Raw genomic sequence first — 26,042 nt, 5'->3', positions numbered from 1 at the left:
CCGCCGGCCCGCCCGCCGGCCCCACTTACCGGCCATCTTGGAATGGACATGGGCGAGGAGGAGGAGGGGAGCGGGAGGGCAAAGGGAGGAGCCGCCGGTACTTCCTGCCCCCGGGTCAGCCCTCACGCAGCTGAACCGCGACCGGTTTAATAAACAGTCGCTGCCAGGGTGTGGGCAGGGGCGCGAATCGCCCCTCAGAACCCGCCGGCGCCTCCAGAGAGGGAAGAAATCCGCGGCGGGCGGGGGCGTGGTCAGGTGACTCCGGCGGGCGGCCCAAGATGGCGTCGCGTCCGCGGAGCCTGAGGAGGGAGGTTTACTGGTAACCACGGCGTGGGGGAGCCGGGGGGCTGCCCCCGCAGGCCTTGCCTGTACGCGTGTCTCGGGAAGGACTATGATCGTTCTGGGCTGTGTCTCAGGTGCTTGTTAAAGGCGCAGCCTGCCCGGCCATGGCTCTGAGGGAGCTGAAAGTTTGCCTTCTGGGGGTAAGTGATCTGCAGCCAGCTCTTCGCGGGGCCGCGGCGCGGGCTGGGGGCGACAGGAGGGAAGGGGTCTGCCGAGGGGCTGGCTCGAAAGGCTTTCTCTAGCGGTAGAGAACCTCTGTATGAGCCCCGGGGAGGCTTTGAAGGGGAGCTCTCCCTCTGGGTGGAGGGTGGGCCTCACGCCTGACAGAGCTGCCAGCGCGCCCCGGTTGTCCAGCCCTGTCCCCCTGAGGAGACCAGGTGGCTGGGAAGGCTCTCCCCTCCACGGGAGGGGGGCGTTTTCCAGAGGTAAATAGCATTCCTTTTTTTCCGGTGCGTTCCTTTTAAAAAAGAGAGGAAGCACGTACATCCAGTATATGCTTCCTTTTCAGTCACAGGTTGTTTCGGGCTTGGAGTTCACAAAGTAAATAAATAAAAAGCACCTGAAATCAAACTCGTGGGAGAGAGGGAGGGGCCTGAACTCTTTTTTAACAACATATGTAGGCTTTGAAAATGCCCTTAGAGTTGTAGGTGGTAGAAGGACACGGCAAACAAAGTGATGTAGAAGTTTAAAAAAAATCAAGGCTATAAAGCTGTGTGTTGGCTTGGTCTGAGGGCTTTGCTGGAGAGCCTCAGCTGTCTCCACCTGTGTCTAAAGCCTGTGTTGCACAGTATGACTGGCAGAATTGTTTTCTGCTTCTAAATGGCCACATTGCTCCTCAAAAGAGAAAAAAATGATGTGTTTCCATGCTCTTTGTGGTATGAAAACATTTGGGGTAACTACTAGCTACTTGTTTGTGTTCGCCCGACCTGAGAAACCTTTTGTCATGTAAGAGAAGGAGAGTTAGCACCCAGGAAAACTGGTCCTTGAACTCCCAGAGACAGGAACTGCATCTATGTTTTTTAATTTAGGATTTATGTTGCTTAATGAGACTGCAAACACTATGAAATCTAGAACTGAGATAATATGATTTTCCTTGAGAGTAAAACCACTTGAAAAGCTAAACACAAGCATACATACTATACCTAAATTTACTACAATATTCAGAAGATTCAAGGAAATGCATGAATGGTGTAAAACTTCATTTTTCAATGAAGCAGTTTCCTCAGGTTTTTTTTCATTAAAATTTTAATGAATCTGGAAACGTAAAGCGAAAAGTTTGTCTTCACCTGTCTTAATTAAATGACCTCTTAAAATGTCTAGCTACTATTGCGAACAGTTTTACTGCTAATTGTTGAGTTATTTCACTCATAAATACGTCTTCTATAATTTTTTTACTTTTTTTTAAGCTGTGAAGTCAGTGGTGTAAACGCATACATAACACAGAATTTTCATGTTATGTTTCCTCTTTTACCATTTATAGCTCTGTAAAGTTGCATTAGAAACATGTTTCAGGTGCGTCACAGAAGAAATTTCAGGTCTTTCATTAAGCAGGGTGGGACAGCATTAGTCAGAGGTTGAAATGTATGTGTCACACTTGTATAATTTAATGTGCTCCAATGGCTTGCAAAAATGGAGTACCACAATCAATTGCTGTATATTTTTCTAAAAGTGGTAGATGGGTTTTCCCAACTCCTGTCCAAATGCGATTTGTGCATAGCTTTTGGGGAAAAAAAAAAATAATGTTTGAATAACCGATAATAAGCATGAATGCAGATTTTTATAGTCCTTCATTAAAAACATATTTACAGTTTTGCTTAGAAAACTAATTTATCAGAGACCTTTAATTCTTATACTAAACAAATATAACATCTGGAGTATTCCAGAATCTAACTTGTCTGAGATACATTCCTGCAGAGCATTGCAAGATTTCAGGATGAAAATTATATTTTGTTTATAGTAACTAAGGTATCTTTCAACTGTTTCTTTTTTTTTTTTTTTTTTTTTTTTTTTTTTTTTTTTTTTTTTTTTAGGACACTGGTGTGGGCAAGTCAAGTATTGTGTGGAGGTTTGTAGAAGATAGCTTTGATCCCAACATCAACCCAACAATAGGGTAAGAAACTAAGTAAAGGTGACTTATTCATCTGAATATATATCTGTACCTCCTGAATAGATCACTTGAGGATTCTCCATATGTGGCAGCTAAATGTGGTAGTAAACATGACCACAGTCGTGATTAGCGCATGAGCTACCTTAGGAGATGTAAGAGTAATCAGAACTCCTGTAGCTTCCATTATCACATGTAAGATCTGGACCTGTTTTGTAGTCTTAATCTAAGCAAACAAAACTATGCTAGGAGTCCTTGGTTATGAATAAATTATACCATAGATGTTTCTGTTAAAGGAACAACATATTTTTCTCATACGCTACTCTTAAATTTCAAATTTAATTATTGTGCAAGTACATGATTATTTAAGTTTTGGGTTTTTTTTTTAAGAGTCAAGTACAATAATAAGTCTCCTAGGTTTCTGAAGGTAGTTAGCATAGTAATTCAGGTTGTGGCTCTCTTCATGAGTTAGTTCCAATGTTATACAGCTATACGCAATACACATACATAAGTAAGTGATGAAATTCTTAATAGAATTGGTCTCACAGGTAAGGATATTTGAAAGTTGAGCCTCAGTAGCAGCAATGTTACTGAGCTCAAATCTTCAAATGGATAGAAGGAAGAGTGAGCATCAGGAATTCTTGTAGTGGTTGGATCTCTTCCTTGTTTTCTTTTGCTGTCTTTTTTTTTGCTTTGCAAGTGTCTTACGGGTTGCTGCTCTCAGAAGTAATTCTTTACTTACAGGAGGACTGACTTCACTTGATGCTGAGAAGTGGGGGCGGGGTGTCAGTGCAACTTCCTGTCTGGGGGTATCACACAGCCTCTACTTTAGCTTTGACCAGAAAAGATCCTGTTGATAAAGATCAGCTGTGTCTCATCCTGCCCTTCAAAAAAAAAAAAAAAAAAAAAAAAAAAAAAGTGGTTCCTCTGATCTCTCTTTCTCTTCTCCCCTACACCCCATCTTTTTCTGAGTCTAAATACTGGTATCAAATTGCAAGATACTCTGTAAGAAGTATGCTTTTGTTTAAATTTCCCTGTTAACAAAGGTAGCCTCTGAGATGGATTGCTAAGTATTTTTCTTAGATCTTCAAGGGTCTTTTTTGGAGGACAACGAAATTGATGTGTGGATAGTAGTGATACTGCTGTTTGCTTAAGTAGGGGGACAAGTTCAGGTTGTATAGAAAGTTCAGACCTACTGTCCATCGTCATATCAACTGCAAGCAAAACTTCTTCAGGTGGACACTATTGAAAGATCCAGGTGTTATTACCTCAGATGTTTGAGAAATTGGTTCTCCATCTTCGTTCCTAATCATCCAGAGTCTGTTAAGTGGTTGGCTAATGCGAGTTGTATCTACGGTGGCCCAAATTTAGCCATTGTGTTCATGCAATTTTCCTAGGGGAAAAGAGACCTTGAAGTCTGCTTAACTAATAGGTGACCAGGTATGGTAACACAGACTTAAGTTTTGCAGATGAGAGGTGCTTAATTATTTGGCTGGGATGCTCTGGTCTATAGTTAGACATATGTCACCACACATGTAGGCTACATGGGTTAAAGATTTGAGTAACCCAGTATGGAATATGCATTATGTCTCCAATCACATGTGAACTGCAGCCTTCTCCAGTCTGCTTTCAGAGTCTAAATTCTAAAATGCTGTGCTTGATGGCTTTGGGCTCTGCATGTCTGCAAGACTGTCTAAAGCTGCAGAGTGAAGATTGAGATCTGTGATGTTTCTATCCCTGCAAAGTAGAATTTTTTATAATCTGGGGAAAACTCAGGAGAGAGTTTTCTGGTGTTTTTTCTTTTTCCTGCCAGAGAAGGGCTGAGACTGGAATGAACTTCATCAAATCTTGTTGTCTTCCCTCCAAAGTCAGTTTCTTCTAATCTGGTAGTTTTCTGTCTGTGTGGTGTGCCAGTTGATTTCTTTTTTCTTTTTTTTTTCTCCTCCCTCCAATGTAGCACCTGTCTATTGGAAGGTGGGAGCCGAAAGAGATCACACACACATCTTCCCAGGGGATTGTCTCTAACAGATACTGTGTAGTAACTCAAGGTGCTATTAAAAGATGCCAGCTGTTGCAGTAATGAGACTAATGCGTAGAATAGAATTTATCTTCACAGGTTGAATGGCAGTACTGGGATTAGTATAGATTAGATTCTTGAAGTGACAGACTAAAAAGCTTTCAGCAGTCTTAACAAAATCATTCATTGGTCTGAGGACTTGGTGTCTTGATAGTTTGCTATAGTAGTATAAATGAATGAAAACTTGCCCAAACGCAGGGATTGTGTGAAGCTCCAATAAAATACAGTCCCACAGTTTTAGGCGAATTAATTTTGAAACTTTTTCTAGACCTTGTTCTTATTTCCTAATTGTGGTGATTTAAATCTAGCCAGCAGCCAAACACCACACAGCTGCTCGCTCATGTTCCCCCCACCCCTGGGGAATGGGGGAGAGAGTTGGAGGGGTAAAGGTAAGGAGACTCATAGGCTGGGATAAAAATATTAATGATCAAAATAAAATTGTATTTTTTAATTATTATTATAAGTAACATATAATGTTGATTGCTTACCACCTGCTACTCAATGCCCAGCCCAATCCCAGAAAAGAGAGAATCCTGAAAACCCAAGTGAGCTTCCCAATCGGTCCTTGTCTATATACTGAGCATAACATTAGATGATATGGGCTATTCAGCTGGCCAGTTTGTGTCCATTGTCTTGGCTGTGCTTCCCCCCACCCTCAGCTTCTTGTGTACCTGTGCACTAGCAGGACATGAGAAGTTGAAAAGTCCTCAATTTCTTAGCAACAACTAAACCCACAATCTTCTGTTTCCTGCTCTGTTTCCATTCCTTTTGGAATTGTCTGAGCAATCATACTGTGTTGTCATGAGTGTTCATCATTCAGGTTCAAACATGGGCAGATGTAGAAACCCTATTAGAGTTCTGCAACTTTTGTTCTCTCTGGGTTCTGCGGACACATTTTGTTTTACCTGACCAGTGTATATCTGTAGGCTGTAGGTCTTTCATTATAACATCAAAAAGGAATTATGAATGAGTATAAAACTACTTTCAGGTGCATCTTGTTCATGTAATTATAGTGCATACTTGGCTGGGAGAAGCAGCTAGGAAATTTAGTAGGGCTAAATGCCTGTTTTCTTATTAGAAGTTGTTGAGAATAGCTCTAGTTTGCAAGCTTTTGTTGTCCCAAAAGTGGTTTGTCTGAACTGTTTGTTCTTTGTTCTGGTTTTGTTTGTTTTTCTTTTTTTTTTTTTTTTTTTTATTTAGCTTCCACTTGTCAAAGAATTTCAAGAAGCATTTAACCTCTATTGTCAGATACCCTTTGTGATATTTAGTTGTGATGTGAATTAGAGCAATGCAGCTGTTCAGATCAGATTGGCTGTACAGGAATGTTATGGTTTATAGAATCATGATAGATAAACTTCAGTGAGAAACTATGATTTAGGGAAATTATTTCCATCTTGTCCAGAGAATTCAGAGTTGATGCTTAATTTGGAGCAGTCTTAAGGAAGTGGAAGTCTTTGTGCTTTACAACACATACTCCTATCACTTTATTTTCTGTTACTCGTTGCTAGAATACATCATCTACATATCCACATATCCACATTACAGTTAGTTTCTTTTTTTCTTAGGGATGCTGCAACCTTATGTTTGGATTCTTGAGAGTAATCAACTTTGGAGATTGACATACTATTTGGCAAACCATCTGAGTTTAAGGAATGGGGAGAAGATTACCTCTTCACGGTTGAAAGCATTGTGTAATTGCTCCCCCCTTTTTTTTTTTTTAATGTAGATAGCTGTTTTGTCTTCCTATAATATTGAAACATATGCAAAGACTCCAGTTAATATTAACTACAAAAGTGTTACAGACATCATTAAAATCTATGCCCTACTGATACTTAAGACCCAAGATAAACTGAAGTTCAGAGTCTTGGACTTTGGTATTTAATGTTGTTCATCATTCTGGAAGACTCTTGCTCTCTGACTCTGCACCAAGCTTAGTGTACTGTAAGAAGCTCCAGTACAGGCCACCTCCAAGATCCTATCCTGCATCATGTCCAAAACTGAACAGCAGAACAACTTTGGAAGTCTGCAGTATTTTTAAGTGACAGAAATTACGTACAAAAGGTGTTCAAGATCGTAACATAGAATCTCACATGCTTATTATGGCATCTATAGTTCCTATCCTACAAGCATTTGTCTTTTCTACTAAAAATATACCTACAGCTAGTAGATGTAGCAAAGATCTCCCTCTTGTAAAAGATTAGGTCTCTGAATTCTTGTTCTTGTGGAAATACACTGATTCATGTAAAGCGCAAAGGTACTTTACAATATTTTCCAATATTTTACTGTAAAAGATCTAGAAGTTGAGGTGGGTGGGCAGCTGGAGCATAGGAGAAGGGAGTTTTTTTTGCTTGCTTGTCTTCTGGAAGTGCAAGAACCTCTGCAGACTGAACATTATAATGACAAACAGGATTTGGGAGTTGTACAGAGCACAGACAAGAAGCAAGTTACTCATTGATTTCTCAGTCCTCTTAACACCTACCAATAGTGATATCAATCTCCCATATTTTATTCCCAAGGATGGACTTGGCAGTATTTATCTGAATGTTAGTACAGAGATGGAAAAAAACCTGATATAAAAGTGAAAGATTTGATCTCTTTTCCCCTGGAAGTTTCCAGTATATACTTAAGTGAGACATTGTAATGACTTCCTGCGTTTAGGAAGAATGTTGTTAAAAAGGCTGACCTTCCTGGTTTTTTGGTCATACATCCTTTATTTTTATCAGGAGCTTATGAACAGTAAAAACTTATAATATGCATCATGTTCCTTCTGTAGTCCCTTTGCCTCATTAATTTCAGCCTTTATGTATGAAAATCTTCATCAGTTTTGCATGTGTGGGTGAGGAAAGCACTTTTATTGGAATGTAAACCTCTTTAAAAGTTCATGATAACGTTGTAAAAATTTATTTGTATTCTGAAAAGCATAAGCTGTAACTTTTTTTTCCAGAGCCTCATTTATGACCAAGACTGTACAGTATCAAAATGAGCTGCATAAATTCCTAATCTGGGATACAGCTGGACAGGAGCGGGTAAGTGGAGTCAGTATCTGTCGTGATAGTTCTGGCTAGAGTTTGGGTTGCTTTTCAGCCCTGCCCCTGAAAGTCACAAGGTGATCAGATTTTATGAATGTCTATTAGAATGTTTGTTTCTATGCAGGTTCCTATCAAGATATGGGTGCTGTAAATGTGTTTATTTTTCATTGTTACCATGGTTAAAGTACAAAGTTAAGGATGATTAACTAAGAAGAGGAGCTTATAAAACAAAAGACTCCGTTTAGATTCACTGAAAGCAAGTGCCATTTCAAAAGAAAACAAGGTGGGGAGTGAAGCCAGCAACTAAATCTTTACTACCAGTTCTAGCTGAGTTTTAAGCTTTTGGCTGCACTATTTGCAGCCAGTGCAACTGGCAAGATGAGAATGAATGATCATGTTTCATAATACAGTTAAGGCCCTGATTCTGGTAAAATATACAACTGCTAAAACATTGTTAGCTTCAGTGTTAGCATTACTAATGTGAATAGGGTGTGGGTTTAGGCTTTCAAAAGCAGTGTTTCTAGCAGTGTTATGTGTGTTAACTGATCTTTTATTTTGTAAAGTTTTACTTCTCCAATCTCAGTGTTAGAAGCTGTGTCAAGAAATATATTTTGAAATTTTGATCAGTGTGTATAGTTCTGAGGGGAGGCAAGAGAAGCTTTCAAGAAAATGACTAGTCAAATCAGAGTTAATTGACTTGCATGATTTTTACTTAGGCTTTAAAAGGAAGACTTTGATAGTTAACTTATTTGTTTATGGATTACTAGTAGAAGTGGTAGAAATTACAGTAGCTGTTTTAACAGTGCTTGTTCTTGCAATTTCTTGACTGTTAACTACTGGCAACTGTCAGTTACTTGTGTTGAGTTTATTTGGGATATGAGCAAACTATAACGACGTAGATACCAGAGCTGTCCCCAGTAAGAGCCAGTTTGATCGGGTTGGCCTATTACTTTAGGATAATAACTGGCAAATGCAGCTGTACTGTTTTTCAGGATTTGCTCTGTTAAACAGAGACCCCAAACAAAAGGAACACCTCCACCACAATAAAAAAAACCCAACACAACAACAAAAAGCCCTTGTAAAGGCTTAGAGATCCCTGTTCAGAGTTACTTGACCTTTTGGGGTCCTGGTAGAACTGACTTGCTAGCTTTTTTAGCTTGATCACAGCCCTGGTAGCTGGAAAGTAACTCAAGTATATTTGTATTGCATTTCAGATTTTGAATGACAATTTATTTCCTTCCAGCAGCACCATATAAAGCAAACTTATGTTGTCAGGGATGTGTCCCAGGGATATGTCCAATAAGTATCCATGTTATCAGAAATATCCCAGTCCTTCCATTACTAGCAGTCAGTCAGCAGTTGCTGTAAATAGTTTGTCTTTAGTGAACATCCTAGCCCATTCTGAAACGTTAATGCTGGAATGTGAGTCTCTGAGAGGTGTAGAGTATGAATTTTGAGAGGCTGCTACTCTTAAATGGAAAGCTTTATAAACATGCCTGCCACAACTTGGCAGGAAACATCCATTACATATTAGCATTCCATCCTGTTCACTTTAACTGTGTTTGCAAGCGATAGGAGAATGCTGTCATTTGGATTCCACACACTATGATCTGAGGAAGCATCTCTGTACATGACTAGCATGTTCCTTGTCTTTCTGTTTTTAGACTTTGAGTGATATCTCTTTAATTTTCTTCTATGCTAGTTGCATGATATCTTTATTGAAATCAAAAAGGGAAAGATGTCTTACCTGGGCTCTGACCCAAGAGTTGTGGTATCTGTGAAGCTTATGTTCCATGCCTGAAAGAAGTCACTGTAAGGCCCTCGTATATCCAAGGAAACCAGTAAAATAGGAGCAAGGATATTTACTTTGAAATGCTGCCAGTATCTCCATAGATGTTTCTTTCTCCAAAACAGAACTGCGCTATCACTTAGCTGCTAGTCACAAATGGTCTGTATACCTGCCATGACCTGAAATCTGTGGCATGGTTTTCTGGTCATGCAACACATCTGACAATAAGTTATGTCAGGGATCCCTTCTGTAGTGATCTGGAATACCAAAAATGTCCACACATTCTTGGAACTAAAATGTCTCTGCTGAGCTATGATGTGTAATACACAGCATTCATAGTCCTGGCTGCTTGAGGAGCATTTGCTGTTTTCCACTTCAAAAGCCCAGCCGCTACACTGGGCAACTCCTTATTCTGAATGGCTTCAGGGAGTGGCTGGCTGGCCAGCTTCACTCCAAAGGTGGAAATGTGCACTAATTCACTTCACACAGCTCATTTCCCTACACATGCATGCTTTATTTCTTCTCTCATTTCTTCTACACTGAATAAAGTTGATAGATTACTTATAGCAATTGGGATTTTTGCCTTCTTACCTCATAATTTTGACAGTGTCTTTGGGTAATTACATTATGTCATCTTAATAATTCTGTCAAAACATAAATTGGAGGCTGGAGGGCAAGCTGAAGTCTTTGGAAAAATAGCAAAAGGCAAATTCAGTGTTTCTGGTAACATCTGTTTTGTTAATATATTTTATCTGCCGACTGCTCTTAGGTGGAAAAAAGTATCTAAGTGTTAGCAGACAGGAAATGAGTGATAGAAAATCAGCAAGTGAAAGTTGGTTTATTCCCAATATAAGTAGTCAAATAATCAAAAAGCCAGGTTGCAACCAGTCCAAGTGGTGGTTTACCAAATATGTTTCTTTTTACATTTTAGTACTTAAGAGGAAGAGAGGGATTATGTCCCAACATGAACTGAATGCCTGCCCGTGTTTTCCTTTCCCATTATTAAATATTTTTATATTCTGAACTTTGTGTTCAGAATCCTCTTTTCGAAACAGAATTCGAGAGCCAAATTTAAATGGTCTGGATTTCTTCTTTATAGCAAGATTTTTATGATTTATAATAGTGCTCTCAGTTGAACTGTACTAAGCAAAAGGAAATTGATATTTTATTAGAACCAACAAAGCCTTTGTGAAAAACTGTATTCTATTCATGATTTTTACCCTGAATAATAAGATGCACAAAACTCTAAATTACATATGCTAACATCAAGGCAGTACATGCAGCTTACTCGGTGCTTTGAGAGTTTTGGTTGCTAGATTAGTTGTATGGTACTTTTTAAATTGACAGAATATCACACTGTTTTTAAGAATGCTTGATTGGTGTTTTTGATGCAACTTTAATCATGTGTTCTGTCACTTTTTTCAGTTCTGAATTCATAACGCTCTGCCCATGCAAAGGTACTAACCTGGTTTATACCCTGCAGATGCAGTACCAACCTCATATGCCTGCTGTAGATTTAATTCTGAAAATTACAGTAAAATTACTCTAGCCTTTTATTATCTAGCATGTTCATTAAAGCTCTGTTTGCAAGACATCATATAGTTGTGGGCTTCTGCAGTTTTTAAACATGCTTCAAACTTTGGAAGAAAATCTTAAGGAAAATCCCTACAGCCATAAATTTGATTATGGAGAAACCAACATTTCTAGCATTTGAGTGCCATGACTGATCCAGCATTTCAAACCAGCAGTAATATATACTATTTTACTTGAAAGTACTTTTTGTCCAAAAGCAAGTGTCTTAAAAAGGAAGAAGAGTTCAATTTTGATTATTTTCCCCTTGCTTGGTGTTTGAAGTTGAGCATATATCCTGCGAGTTTGTGTCTGTGTATAATCTACAGTCTTCTAAATGAGAGATTCTAATCTAGTCAAAATAAGGTCAAGTTTGGCTTCCTGTTTTTTGCAGTAGATGTGCTGCTGATCCCCAAACAGTTTATTGGTTGGCCTTTGTGAAACAATACTTTCATGGAAGTTTGTGCTCTACTGCAAAGCCTCTCTAATTGTAAAGAAATGTTTTCCACTAATGTGAATTTATAAGCTGGTTTTCACTTTCTTCAATAATAATTACATTAATAAGGAAACCACGGAGGTCAGTGGAAGATCAGATTCGTAATGTATGGTGTCTTTCTTTCAGTTTCGTGCTTTGGCTCCAATGTATTACAGAGGGTCAGCAGCAGCTATAATAGTGTATGACATCACAAAAGAGGTAAGAAATCCGATCTGGACCCAGCATTACAATTTCTGGGGGTTTTTGTCATGGGCTAGTTCTGACTCTTAATTCCTTCTGTTTTTTTTCTTAATCTACACCACCCCACCCCACCCCCATATTAGGAAACTTTCTCAACATTAAAGAACTGGGTTAAAGAGCTTCGACAGCATGGACCTCCAAACATTGTTGTAGCTATTGCAGGAAATAAGTGTGATCTTAATGATGTAAGGTAAGTAACTATTGATAGTTTGGAGGTTTTAGTTTAAGCTTGTAGTGCTAAATACTTCAAGGTTTCAAAGCAGGTGAAAGGTAGAGAGTGATTTAAGCTGTTTTGCACAAGCATTATAGTTTTATAAGGGGTCTGAGCTGTTTTGACTGTCAGAAGATTTGGCTAGTCTGCCCTTGGACAGTCTTGCCCACTTTCCTCCTCTGTGCTGGTGTGGTACGTGTGTGACTGGGCAGTAAATCAGGCTGTAAAATGGATCCAGATTAAAACTAACCATTTGAAAAAAAGGAAAGCTAATCCAAGTGTATTTATCTTTCTCACACCATGAACATTTGCTGGCATAACAGAGGTGGGATAGCAGGGTTAGGAATGAGCAGTTTACAGGGAGACAGGATTACCTTTTCTGGTGGCAGTGCCAAGTTACACAAGCCTAAACTGCCTGTGAAACGACAGTGTAATACAAGCTGTTTACCTCACTTTATAAGAAGTACTCCTGTCAGTCTGTAGCACCTCATTTTGTTAGGAAAAACATCAAAACTGTTGGAAAGCATTGTGTAGGTTTTTCTGACTTGCTTGTTCAGGTGCCTTCCTTCCCTGCTTAAATATTGGGGTGGAATTGGCTGTGGCTGAAATAGTTGCAGGGAGCAGGAAAAGCTCTTGAGAAACTTTATGAACAGCCACATTTTCAAGGAGGCATGTACTAAAAACAAAAGAAGCCCTTTTTTATTTATGTCCTGCTTAAATAAGCCAAAATTCAGAAAGAAGGTGTGTGTAAACTTCTTGGTTTTAGATTTTGTTGGAAATGGTACCACAGCTGGTGTCTCAAAGGAGACAGATGGTTATATGTTTAAAGAACCACTGCAAAGTTGGTTCTTAGTGTAGTTTTACAAATTGTTTTATAGCAGTTATCTAGTGAGTTCTAGTAACTTTTGTTAGAAGTAGCATGTCTCTTAAAGGAAGTATGGCATAAAATTACTTAGAAGACAAATATAAGGCATACAGTATTAAGTCTCACCTGCTTATTTCTTGGTGCTTAGATGGCATCATAAATTATGTAAGCATTGCTATTCAAGCTAATGAGCAAGATTCCATGCTCTTTAGTCAGAGGCAGTATTTGAGTCACTGATCCAAAGTATGTGCTTTTGATATCTTAAGTCCCTTGTTACTGAAAGTAGCCTATGTTTTCTAGAAACTCCATGTGAAGTATACCAGGTATAGTCCAGTCCTCTTTCCACCTATTGGGGTTTGATTTTTTTGTTTTTTCATGTTGTTTATGGAAACACACTTTTATTATCAGCTTCCCTATTTAGGGGTGCAAAATAACTTTTTCTCTCCTTGGCTATGTTGTGTGCTCAGTCTAAATATATTTGTGTTTATAGCTGTGTCTTCATGCTTCATCTTAAAGTAAATGCTCTCCTAACAATCTTTGCAGCATTGTGAGATACTGGTTTGTAAACAGCTGTAGGAAATCCACTGGATTAATGGAACTAATGCTTCAGGATCTTTTCAGTACATCTAAAACTGGTGTGTGTGTGTGAAGAATAAAGTACCCCCTGATGATTGATTGCAGACCTACATTAGAGCACTCAAGATACAAACTGCGTTGTAATGTTTTCAGATGGATTAAAGCCTTGTTTAGTTTATGATTGTGCTTCAATGATGCTCATACCTTAAGGTAGGGAGACAGCAAAGAGTAAAGAATGAGCATCAGCTTCAGGATGAGGGGAGCACTGTGATACCAAACAGGTAAAATACACAATACTCATTAAATGAAACAGTTAAAAGCTTAATCCATCCCTTAAGACTTTAAATAATGGGGTTTTTTTCTGCATTCATAGTTTTTTTTTCTTTGCTTTGTTTTTCCAGAGAAGTCATGGAAAAAGATGCTAAAGACTATGCAGATTCCATTCATGCAATATTTGTAGAGACAAGTGCGAAGAATGCAATAAACATTAATGAACTCTTTATAGAAATTAGTAAGTATATAAATGGATAACATGCTTTCTTCTGAAATAAATTCAAGTAGAAATTTGATTAATGTGTTACTTTTTGTTCTATTTAGTTGAGAATATGCTGACTTAAATTTGTTAGACATGAATACAAACTGCAAAATGAGCTGTATAAATTTTTGGTTATCTAATGACCTCTAAATATTCCTTCTAGAGATTTTAAACCTACTGTGATGCTGCTGGATAAATAGCAAGCAGGGCACTCATGTCAGAAGTCAGTGTCATCTTACTATATGTTATTGAATATTTCAATTGGTACTTCCAAGGTTATGGAAGGGAAAAGGCATGAGGAAGATAAAAACTTTATACAGCTGAGAAAAGGAATTGAGTTCTCACTCTTACTGTTTGTACTTAATCTAAACCAGTGCATTTTCAAAACATAGGAGTTCATAAATGCAAGATTACTGCATGGGAGATAGCAACTGTTGTGTGTAGATTTTTCACAAGTATTTTTGTGATACCTTGGAGGGTTTTTTTTAATTAAATTGCAAATCTTCCCTGTCTCATTCATGCTGGGGATGACAATGACAATTTTTTGTGTGTGTGAATGAAAAGCAGACGGCATTCCAAAGTGAGTTTTGTGCAGTATTATTTGCAGAATATGTTTCAGGCAGCAGCACCAATGTGCAGGTACATCAGCCTGTTTGTGAGAAGAGGACAAACAGCAATCCATTTCTGTGCGTGCTGTGCAGATTAGCTTTGACTAATTACAGAAACATTAGAGTCCTTCTAAGCAGTTGAATATATTGAAGCTGATGTAAAAAGTATGTGCTGTAGATAAGCTTCCTGATTTACTGACTTAATATTTGCTCTCTAAAATTGGATATATGGAGGGAAAAAAAAAAATCATAAGTCCTCCTCACAAAAGAGTAGTCAACTGGGAATAGTTAATTTTAAAGACTGATTAGATGACTAAAGCAGTTATCTTTGCAAGTAGTTATGTGCTAAGCTTGTTGCAGGTGATGTACTGTGGAAATACGGGTCAAGATGGTGGTTCTTGATGAAGATATTCCAGATGGTATTGCATCCTGCGGAGTATATTCTCAGGGTGCTTTTATAGCTTAGCTCTCCCAAGTCTAGATTAGTCTGAAGTGTAAACACTGCAAAATTAGCTTAAAACTGCCTCTTCTTTTGTGGAACCATACCTCTTACAGATACAGTATAGACTGTTAACTGCCATCCTTCTGTTACGCAGGAGTGTCGTCACTAGTAACGTATAACTAATCAAGGGCACATTTTTGTGGACAAAATGTGCACTGAATGCTTAGAATTAGTTTCAGGTATAATGTTTGCTATAATTTTTTTTCTGCTTTCCTGTAGGTCGCAGAATTCCATCAACTGACACCAACCCCCCATCTAGTGGTAAGGGCTTCAAACTTAGAAGACAGCCATCGGTGACAAAGCGCAGCTGCTGTTGACTGATCCCTTAGAAAATCAGACTTGTTTATACAGTAGGTGGTCTTGGAAGTTAATAGTTCACGTTGGGTTTATATTATCAGTCTTAGATCTTTATCTGCTGGTGTTCATACACCCAAGGTCCCACAAAAATGGACCAGTTTATCTGACATCTGTACACTCGCAGAGAAGATTGCAATCGTAAAGTCAGCCTGTTTACTTACAAAAAGTGTAATATCTCTTGCATTCAAAGGGAATCCATCATCACTTTTTTGGCCTTGCTTGAAAGGAGGGTGACTATATGGATGGTAGAACTGAAATGTTTAATAGTTTTGTAATCAAGATTTTGAGGGTGTTTTTGTAAAAAGGGAAATGAGCACTTTTGTGGGACTTAAGGGTGGGAGGAGTCTGGAAGTTAGATGTCATTTCTTCCTTTTCTTCAGTGAGCCTTATTTTAGATTTAATTGTAGCTAATCCAAAGTATGATGGGACAGTTGATGCGAGATGGCTATAGAATAAGCAACTGAAGATAAATAGTAGGCAAATCAGTCCATCCAGTCCCCAAATCCCATTTGCACTTTTTATTTAAAGCTGATATGCGCCGGGGGTGGGGACACAAGCAACAGATCTTAAACCACAGACAATCTTTCTTTCATGCTGACTCTAATCACTTTAAGGCAAACTGATATGCTTATAGGCATCTCTTTGTTCCTACAAGTTTTTTAATATTAAGATGTTGGTTGAAGAAAACCTAGTTGTTGTAGTTCTGACTAAATTAAGTGGTTACTGACTAAAAACAGATGCTGTAAACAGTTGCTGCCAGTGGTTCTGATAAGACCTAAAAGTTTTTGGGGAAAGCTTTTAATTGCTTGGCATGTGTAAAGTGTTCATATTATATTTATGAGACCAGTGTTTAAAGTATTATAAATTATGTAAAAACAGTAAAAAAATAATGCGATCTCATATACTCCTTCCATTCCACACTTATGGATAAACTCCTGGGGAATCTCCATCAGGTTTTTTTTCCTGTGTTTTAGGTATTGTCACTGTGAGTTCATCCAGAGGCAGACTGAAATTCTTTCCCTTTCAATCACATTTGAAAGGGCCAATAGGGAATGCTGTTGGTGCAGCATGAGGTCTGTCTGTTGAACAAGTTTTCATCTGTGGTGCACCCAGTCTTTCCTCTTTTGGGCACAAAAATACAGATAGGAAGTAACCTTAAGACACATGGTAATGTAGATCGTTACCTCTTGGTTCCTGGGCTTTTTCATCTGTGAGGGTTTTTAGCAAATCAGTGGTTAGCTTATTCTGCATTGGTTTTAGTACTCTTTCAGTTAAAGTATAGGTTGTCCATACCCATTTGTGCTATTTTATTTATTTTTATTTTTTGTTTCCTACCAGCACTAGTGAGAAACGGTATACTTTTAAAGAAAATGAGCTTAATAGACTTGAGTATATATTAAAATATGCTGTTTAGCTTTAGTATCAAAATGAGATAATGGTGATGATGCTTATTTGTTTTGTAATCTGGTTTTCTATCATCTCAAGTATTTTCTGACAGAAATGTCAAAGAGTTCGTAAGAAATGAAAGGACTTGTACTTCACATTAGTTTGTATTAGTGAAAATTCTTGTAGAGCTCTTCTGGAGCAAAACAGGTGAACTGTTACAGTGAGATTTTGAATGGATCAGTATGTTTTAATGAAATTTGGTGACTACACTTTTATCACACCTTTTACTTACCCTGCATCGTTGATTACACCTTCTTTGCCACAGTTGTACAGGCTGTGTGCTTATAGAGAGCCCAAGAAGTGTATTTTCATCAAAGACTCTTTGAAGCCCCTTTGGAAATTGGTCTTTAACAAAGCATCTTACGGTAGAGATGGATTTGTGTTTGGTGTAGAGTCTGATGTATGATTTATTTTTTTATGTCGCTCAAACCAAATAAATTATGAACAGAAAACTTTAGTACTCTTACAAAATGCTTGATAGAAACATAATTAGTAAAGAAAGAACAGAGTAAGTTTGCTCTTGGGCATATTTTTAATTACCAAAAAGGAGGTTAGCAATTAAATGTAGAACTTTCACAGGGGCAGTCGTGGAACCCAGTTTCTTTTGAAATATCTCAATTCTTACTCCCAGCAATTTAAAAAAAAATAAATTATATGGTTATCTAATTCAACTAGGTTTTTAAAACACTTTGTGTTTACAGTGCCTCAGAAGTCTATTATATACCAAGATGCCAGGTGCTTTAGTATCTTAACTGTGATACAGAAAATACTGCTTTTATTAAAGTTGGTTAGTAATAAATTTGGAAATTCTTGAACTTTGAAGGATCACAGGAGAAGGAAAGTCTCAGATATTGGGAATATCTTTCATGTAGATTAGTAGAAAAAGGAATTTCAGACATTAAGTTATTCTTATTGCCTGTTAGCATGTGGTAAAAATGGAATTTAAATCTGTTTTTCAGTGAGCTAACAAAAATGGTTTAATAGTATTTATCCAAGGTTTATTACTGACTTGAGAAGAAAATGTTGGACTCCAGGAAAGATTGAGAGCTAGACTAGTATTGACATTATTGTAGTTCTTTCCAGTCGGGAGAGGTCCATATATCTTAGCAAATCTTCATGATCTGCTTTGTGACCTATCCTCACTTATTTGCTGTACGCCAAAATTAGACTTAAAAAACCAAGTTAAACCCACTCCAAAACACTTAAAGAAGCAGCAATAATCTGGCCCTTCTCAAATGTCTTAATGCCTTGGACTCCTTTTGTTTTGTTACCAGTCTGAGTGGAATGCCAGCATACTTCATATCCTTTTTGCAGTTCTGATCTTGAATTACTGCAAATAATGAAAACATGGAAATAGCCAGTGTTTCAGATTTGTCCAAACTATAGATACTGAAGAGAGGCTGCTTCTTAACACATGCCTATTTAAAATGATGGACTGTTGATGTAGAGTTCTTTTTATTGATCAGTTGGCCCTAGCTGAAAGCCGGAATGCAGTCTTCCCTTGATGAGATGCACGTGTTCATTGTTTCATTTTTGTTGGAGGAAAATGGTTTCTTCTGTATTAATAATTTGTTAGGCTATCTGCTTTCATCTTGCACTAGGCTTGCTAAAATTGATTGTATTTTGTCCTAACATAGCTGCTTTATTTGGAGATACATTAGCCTTTGAGTGTTTGGAGTGCTGATGATCAACCATTCCAGCTAAATTTTTAATATCTTTTTTTCTGTTAAGAAGTGGTTGAAAAAGCTCAGGACTGAAGTTTTTATTCCACTATGCCTTTCTGCTTAATGAATGGAGCTTATCATAGAGACTAGACTTTCAGATACTCTCAAAGGGAATTAATTGCTGCAAAACAAGTTTGGAATGGTAAAGGGTCATGTATGTAAAAATGTAATGAGGTGCATGTCATACCATTGATCCAGAGTATTTTCTAACTGACAAAATATGACTGTTGCAACTTCTAAACAACACCAGTTCTGTCCCATAAAATTTAACAGATTTGTATCAATACATCATTTGATAAATATCTAGTTCTTAAGCTTTGGAGCAACTTAACTCTGCTCCCTAAATTTTGGAGGGTGTCTTCATCTGACCCTCTGAATCACAACAGTCTCTTAGCTAACTTGCCAGACTCTTGATCTATGCTGTAGGTGGTTTTGTCGTATATTTTTATATAGATGCTGAAAATTGGCATACTAAATGCCTAAGTAGGTGAAATCTGGGAGCTTATGTTTAATAACAGAAGCATCTAATGGTCAAACTACTGACAATTTTTATAGGTGCTTTGAAAAGTTCTAAGACAATTCTAACAACTTTTGCTGTTGCCAAGAAGGTAAAGACTTTGTTTATGTTATTGGATCTGTGTTGAAACAAAACAAATAATTGCACTTCAAATCCTTACTGATGTGAGTGAGACCCTTCCTTTAAGTGCTACAGGATCAGACAGTTAATAGTTTAGAGGGGTGTTTTATGTAGACTTGTTTGATGTGTTGGTGTACATAACAATTTAATGCCACCAGCCTGCTCAAGGAAGATAATTTACAAGCTTGGGAAGAGTAAGTGGAGAGGAGACAATGCCTACTTACTGATTTGGAAGTCTAAACCTGGTTAAGAGATGTGGGATTCATTGGGAGCTGTTTGCATTCATGGTTAAAGCTTCATTTTTAATTACCAAAAAATAATTCAGGCTGAATATCAAGAATGGTTTAAAAGTTGGCCTCAACAAGGTTTTTGTTAGTGTTAATCTTAGATTATTCCTTAACATTAGTGTAAATTTCCATTATAACATATTTAGTTGGAAAAGGAAGCTTTAGCAGTGATGTTTGAATGACGTTCTTGTGAAACAGTCTTTAGTGTTTATTAAGGATGGTGTAGTCTATTTGTGGTGTGCTATGTCAGCAGTCTGCAAAGACTATCTTGGGAATTGATGATTTACAGGACAAGCTGTCTGAACTGTGTAGCTAGTCGCCCTGTAGCAAACCTCACTTACAAGCAGCAATAGCTACATAAAAGTAGAAAAAATAATCTCAAACACGAGGAGAACCTGAATAATTCACTGACTTCAACTTTTACACTGCCTATTAATGTTCCAAAGCTACATGTATCTCTCTTCAATACTTTAAACCTCTAAAATAAGAGGCTCTTCTGTTCATGAACAAGAGAGAAGGACAAACTTTCTTAACTTTTTTAGCAGGAAGTCGTTTTACAGCAACTGAGACTGTTTGTATGCCACAAGTCAATTACTTGAATCAGGAGAATTGTGTGCTTGGAATTAAGCTTCTAAAAGATCTGCACAAAATACAGAAAACTCTTAAAATTTTATGGTCAGATCACATTCCTAGTAATAGATCACACCCCTAGTAATGCTAGGTGATAGAAGATTTATAGAAATGAGATGTTGGTTTGAATTACCAATCTAAGATAGAAATACAGGTTCTAATACAAAAAAGTCATGTCAGCTGTCTTTTTCAGAGTCTCATGGCTCCCGCTTGTCAAAAGCAATACACTTGAAACCACATCTTTGTTGTTTATACAAGAATTCAGGTGCCAAAACATATTTCCCTAAAATTATTAGGCCTTCTGACACCACAACGTTTGTATCTGAAAAATCCCTTCTGATATTTTGGAGGTCTCAGAAGTTTGAATGCATGACTTGGAAAAATCAAGCAGGATTACCAAACTTTATCCATAAAATGTCACAGATAACAAATCTTTCAAGGGATATATGACTATCTTGCAACCCAAGAGTACTGATGGGCTTAGTCTCTGACATGTCAAAATGATCCTAGGGTCAGCTTTTTCCTCCTTCCCATCTCTCCCCTGCGCTGCCCCCCCAATTTTTAACATAGTGTTGTCAGAGTGTACATGCTATAAACAGCTATTTAGAAATACTCAGAAAAGTTCTGTTGTCTTAGAGTTATTTGGTGCTTCCTATTTTACCTGGAAAATCAAGGCAATAGGATGATTTGTCCCCCTAAAAATTGGGACAGCATTTGCTGAAACTCTTTTCATTCCAGAATAAAGACTTCTAAGAAGAAACTATTTTGCTTTTCCTATGACATCATCCTGCAAGTTGAGGTTCTTAAATTCTTACTTAAACACTAACAATTTTATTTAAGGAGCTAATTACCTTTGTAAAGGTATTCTTATTTTAAGAAGGTTGAGTTTTTCTTTGCTTCATTTCTCTGTTACTGTTTTCACATAATGTATTATCGAAAAACCTGTTACTACTTTTTCAAATGTTGAAGGATACAGACCCTCTTTCTGCTGCGCTCTTCATCTGTGTGTGATACTCCATCCAGTTGTTGCACTTGGATATGCTGTAACTCTGACACCTAGATAGATTCACTACTGCTATCTTGCCTCACTTTTACTCATGTTACAGTATGTATTTCCTATTAAATCCATTATGTTTTCTTGATCATTTGTTCTTTGTTTCCTTATGCAATTTAGCCAAGAACAGGTGGTGAATGTGTTTTTCTCCTTAAAGGTTCTAGAAGTATCTGTCACAGTGGCAAATATTTGTAAACAAAATGGTAATTCATTAGTACAGCATTATGAAACTGTTACGAAAACAGCAGCTGAGACATGTACCACTAGTGTGTTATACCACATAACAAAGGTTAAAAGCACATTCACCTGGGGGAGCAAATTATTATAAGGCTCTAGTAACATGAAATAAACTCTTCTGTATTTTAACTTCCTTTTTTTCTAGTTCCTGTTTATGAATATTGTGTATCCAACATTGAAATTGTGACACAGTGAACTCATTTAAGACACAGAAATGGATCGCATTTCTGTAGCTGTAAGACACCTAAGACTTCCTGGCAATCTTCACCCTTGTACCCCAACATTCCCAGTACAATGAAGAAAAAAAAAATAAAATCATTCTGAAGGTTTCTTCCAAACAAGAAACTTTGCATTTGTGTATTTAGTGCACAAAAATAACCTGATACGCATATAGCTCTTGCAGTGTAATAAATGTTTGCCTGTAAAATTAAGCGTGAAGGGTTAACCTTTGTATCATCAATTCTTGTCCCTCCTAAGAATGTTCTGCCTTTTCATTATAGGATTGGGTTAACCTGTTGCAAAGATTGAAAGGTCTGTGCCTTCTTATTATAGTATCTCTTATTAAAACAAACTTAAGCCGCTCAAAGTTACAGAGCATTTGCAGCACTGTAAACTGCACAAATTTACAACCATTGCTTCACTGCATGAAATGTAGTCAGATTGCTAGTGATGAAATATTGTAGTGATGAATTCCCAAGCTTATGAATGTTTTGAGACTTTTTTTTTTTTAGTCTTCTCTTGGGCTGGTCCTGAGAGCGTGTACAGGTTTGTCTGTATTGTTGGTTTGTAGATGCTAATGAAGAAAACCAAGCTTTTGTTCTCTCCTTTTGTTTGAATTGTTACACTCCCATATAGTGCATAGAATGCAAATAAAGAAATGTTGATTTGGCATAATGTAAACACCCTTTTCAGCCTAAGCATTCATAATAAACTTTTATAGTGTAATAACATGCTAAATCACTACCAGTCTGATGTATTGTGCAAAAAAAAAGGTGTAAACATTTTATTAATAAAAAGCTTTGTTTATAAATGTGCTGGCTTTGTTTATAAATTATTCCAAAATTCTTAACATAATAAAAAATAGTCTCTGTAGCAGTAGAATTATAGAAGAATGTAAGCAATACCATGGCCAAAGTGAGTCTAAGTGATGATTTGAATAGCTGTTTTCCAAAAGTACTGATTACTGGTCATTCAGAAATTGAAACTTTTCCCTGGTTTATGTATACACAGACAAAGGCAGAAGACTAACATAGAAAAAAGGGATGGGGAAAAACAGCAGAGAGAATGCAGCTTTTGTGTAATGCTTCCTTTCTTTACAGCATTAATGTCTGAGAAACTGCAGGCCACACACAGTCTTGTCAACGAGTGCGAGGCCTGAACAAATTCTACCAGGGTCAAGTTATTTAATACATTGCTTTTAGCTTAGACTGCATGAAATGTAAAATTCTTGACTGCTTAGGCCAGGTTTCTGTCAATCAAAACTGTAAAGTGCTTTTAATATCTGCATAGGATTGTGGGGGCCTGTCATGCTGGGAGAGATCTGTTCTTAATTGTTAAGAATTAACAACTGGTGGTAGCCTGCTTTTTTTTTTTTTTTTTTTTTAAACCACTGCTTTGGTGGTTATGTAAAGCACAAAAATACAGTGTTGGCTACAGTCATGTCACTTGTCTTACGTGATGCTTAAAAGATGTAGTTTTCTTGTTTCAATGTGTGATGCAAGTCTAACATGTTCAGTTAATAGCAGCCTTCGGAAGTGTAAATAAGCAAAAACCTCCTGTTTCTGATGCTATTTCACCTGAAAATGTTGAATACAAGTTTCTACGAAGCAACTGGCTGCAGTTCATATGGAGGAAACACATACTTTCATCTTCTTAGGAGACCTGGAATAGCTTAAATTTATTGTTCAGTGCCTGCTGTTTTTAAGTTATCTTCTTAGATGTGTGTAAACTGCTTTTGAGGAGTGTCAAATACATTTGTGTAAGGGGGTATGAATAAGCATCAGAGTGAGCATAAGAATGGTAAACACAAGGAATGTGCTAGAATGGGGAGAAAAATGCATTTCCATGTTTTTGCATAGGGAATCTAGATAACTAAATGTCAACCACATATTTGTGCACACATAATACAAGATAATATTCTACTTGGATCAAGTGTTTCATAGCTTTGAAGGTAAGAGCTTTGTAACAGATGAAACTGTTCTTTAAAATCGCTCCAGTACAAAGCTCTCAGGTGCTTTTCAGATTTTCCCTGTAGTGTTCCTCCTGATTTTCTGTTACTCAAAACCCCACCTTGGCCACAAGTTGCCTTCTAGTCTTGTTGTGGCTGAATTGTTGTTAAAGTGAGGGTTGTTTTGTGTAATTGATAAGGATGTAGAACTGCAGGTGGCCTTTATGCATGTCCATTTCCCTGCATCTGATCTGCACAATATTAAACGTATGCACATTACTTGCATATAACAAAAAAGTGGCAACCTACATTCATTAGGCTCCATAAATTTTCAACTCAATGATGTACTTTACAACCAGCCTGGACGAAAATGTGAGTGAGCTCTTCAAATACAAGCAGGTAGGTTCAGAGCTGCCAGTTGTGGTAAAATGATACAACTTGGCAAACCCTTTAAGATGTGGATCATGAAATGCTTAAGGGTGCTCTCTGTACTTTTCGGGAAAAGTAGAACTTGGAAACGTCTGGGCAGCAACACTGAAGAGTTGTTTACTTTAGGGGTTTTTATTATGTATGACTGTATGTTGTATAAAGTTTCCTCTGTCTTAATTCCTCACCATTAGTTTCCAATTAACTTGCAGATATGTATAAAGCTTGTCTTTTCTACTAATTATTGGACTGAGAATGCCTAGCTCAGTGAGAGAATCAGTTTATAAAAATAAAACATAGGAGATTAAGTGAAAGAAGATAACCTTTCCAGAGTATCAGCCAAAGAAAGCTCTGCTCCAAAGCGTAAGTGAACTCAATTCTCTTCTGATTTGAGATCTAGTAAAATGTTATAACATAATCCATAGTTTATGCTATAAATTAAGCCCCCACAACTAGCAAAAGTAATGATCCGAGAACATCCTAGGATCCAAATCTAATTAACTAAGCAAAGTAGAATAGCAGGGACTGGGAAAGAAAATTCACCCCTTTATGACATTAAGGAAGAACAGCAGTATGTTATTTGAGCGTGTTGCCTTACACTGTTGAAGCTTCTAAAAATTAGTCCTGATATATTGGCTAGAAGGAGTTAGGTTTCACTTGCATTATGCAAAACCAAGAGTTAAACTGAACACATACATGGGTTTGGTTTGTTTTGGCACAGAATGAAAGACATCTCGGAACAAAAAAGATGAAACAGGGTGGTTAAGCAGATGAGCTGAAAAACGGATTATCATGGACAAGAGCAGCTAGTGTTGAGGTGTATAAATACTGCAGATGTGCTTAGAGCATTGAATGTCATCATCCTGTTCAGTGGTGTTAATTTTAACATACACATCAGTCATTTACCATGGCTTTTATTGCCAGAAATGAGAACAACCCTCTTTGTTAGGAATTACAGATCTCTTTATATACCTTATAAGTTCTGGGCAATTATGAAGTAAAACAATGTTCATGATAAAGAGCTGGTGTGGTACATGGCATCACAGCTTGTACTGGTGTGATAAAATTAATTTTCAAGATGTTTTACTATTACCGTATTTTTATTCACCTCTTACCTCTTTGCTAATTGGCCCTGATTAGGACTTACACAACATAACTGCATGCTTTGAGCTGCTGTTCTTTGGAAGCTAATTGATTTTGATACACTTGCTTTTAATCTCTGCAAAGCACATCTCTTCCCAAAGTCCTGTATGCCTAAAGTCCAGTTGCCTAACGAATACTTTTTGGTGTATATAAACTGTGAATATAAGTTTTGGTATATATAAATTGCCAGCATCTTTCTGCTGGTAACATGGGTGTCCTCAACTCCTGCTTTATTGTTACTCCCTGGTGGCTTTGACAGGTTACAGCAATGCTTTATAAATTATTGGGAACTTTTTAGAATGCTTAAAACAACCGGGTGGCGGTGGGGTGTGTACTGCTATTGTAACTCCACTGGCCTAAGGCTATCACTAACGGAGTACTTTATATTAGACCAACCTGTACATTTTAAAAATATTTAAAGTCATGCTCATTGGAGGGAAAAAAAAAAAGCAAGAAACTAAACATAACAATTAAAAAATGCTCCCAAACAAACAAAAAAACCCAACTAACTTTGGTTATAGTTTAGTTAAGAAGGAGGGGGGGGGAATGCCTTAAAGTCACGGAGCTGACCTGCAAGTCTCTATTTCCCAGAAGTTAAGTCTCTCCGGTAGGTTGATGGCGGTGAGCAGGATTTCCTGGGGCCGGATCGCCCCGTTCTCAGCCCCGCAGTCCCGCCGCGCTCGCCCCAGGCTCTCCCGGTGCGAAGCCGCCCCTCCTCGGCCTGGAGGCGTTTCCCTTCCCCGGTTGCAGGCGGAAGGTCCCGGGTCGGGGGCTGCCCTGGGGCGATCCAGACCGGGGTTTACGGAGTCACGGCCTGAAATAACAGGCTGCTACTGGGTAATCGGGCACTTATCATAAATGATGATTTTCAGCGATGATGAAAGTTGATGAATGCTCGTTACACCTCCTTCTCCCCCATAAGGTTACCAGTGTAGGGGGCGGCCCGAGCCAAAGGAGCGGCCCAAAGAGGCGGCGAGCCCCCGCCCTGCCC

At 37.9% G+C, this 26,042-nt stretch overlaps 3 protein-coding genes across 4 annotated transcripts in view; 2 read left to right on the top strand and 1 right to left on the bottom strand.

Moving 5' to 3' along the window:
- Window positions 1-142, bottom strand: part of LOC113487583 (serine/threonine-protein phosphatase 4 regulatory subunit 1-like) — a 26,024-nt gene extending 25,882 nt beyond the window's left edge. Inside the window, exon 1 of one of the 2 annotated variants that reach the window (XM_026862254.1) lies at window positions 30-142. In XM_026862254.1, coding sequence (XP_026718055.1) covers window positions 30-36 — 7 coding nt within the window. In that variant the 5' untranslated portion in view covers window positions 37-142. The remainder of the gene's footprint in view (window positions 1-29) is intronic. The other variant, XM_026862255.1, reaches the window with a different exon arrangement.
- A 226-nt stretch (window positions 143-368) lies between these two features.
- RAB22A (RAB22A, member RAS oncogene family) lies at window positions 369-22,345 on the top strand. Its single transcript, XM_026862259.1, has 7 exons — window positions 369-482; window positions 2,373-2,452; window positions 7,468-7,549; window positions 11,533-11,604; window positions 11,730-11,836; window positions 13,700-13,809; window positions 15,163-22,345. Exons 1-7 carry the CDS (start codon window positions 447-449, stop codon window positions 15,258-15,260), a joined length of 585 nt encoding a protein of 194 aa, XP_026718060.1. The 5' UTR covers window positions 369-446; the 3' UTR covers window positions 15,261-22,345.
- Window positions 22,346-23,824: 1,479 nt separating this feature from the next.
- The window catches only part of VAPB (VAMP associated protein B and C), a 32,966-nt gene continuing 30,748 nt past the window's right edge, over window positions 23,825-26,042 (top strand). Inside the window, exon 1 of the mRNA XM_026862311.1 lies at window positions 23,825-23,881. Coding sequence (XP_026718112.1) covers window positions 23,825-23,881 — 57 coding nt within the window. The remainder of the gene's footprint in view (window positions 23,882-26,042) is intronic.

The sequence above is a fragment of the Athene cunicularia genome, assembly GCF_003259725.1.
Source record: "Athene cunicularia isolate RWA chromosome 20 unlocalized genomic scaffold, athCun1 chr20_part1, whole genome shotgun sequence".
NCBI classification, from domain to species: Eukaryota; Metazoa; Chordata; class Aves; order Strigiformes; family Strigidae; genus Athene; species Athene cunicularia.
This window is presented reverse-complemented; position numbering and strand designations above follow the sequence as displayed.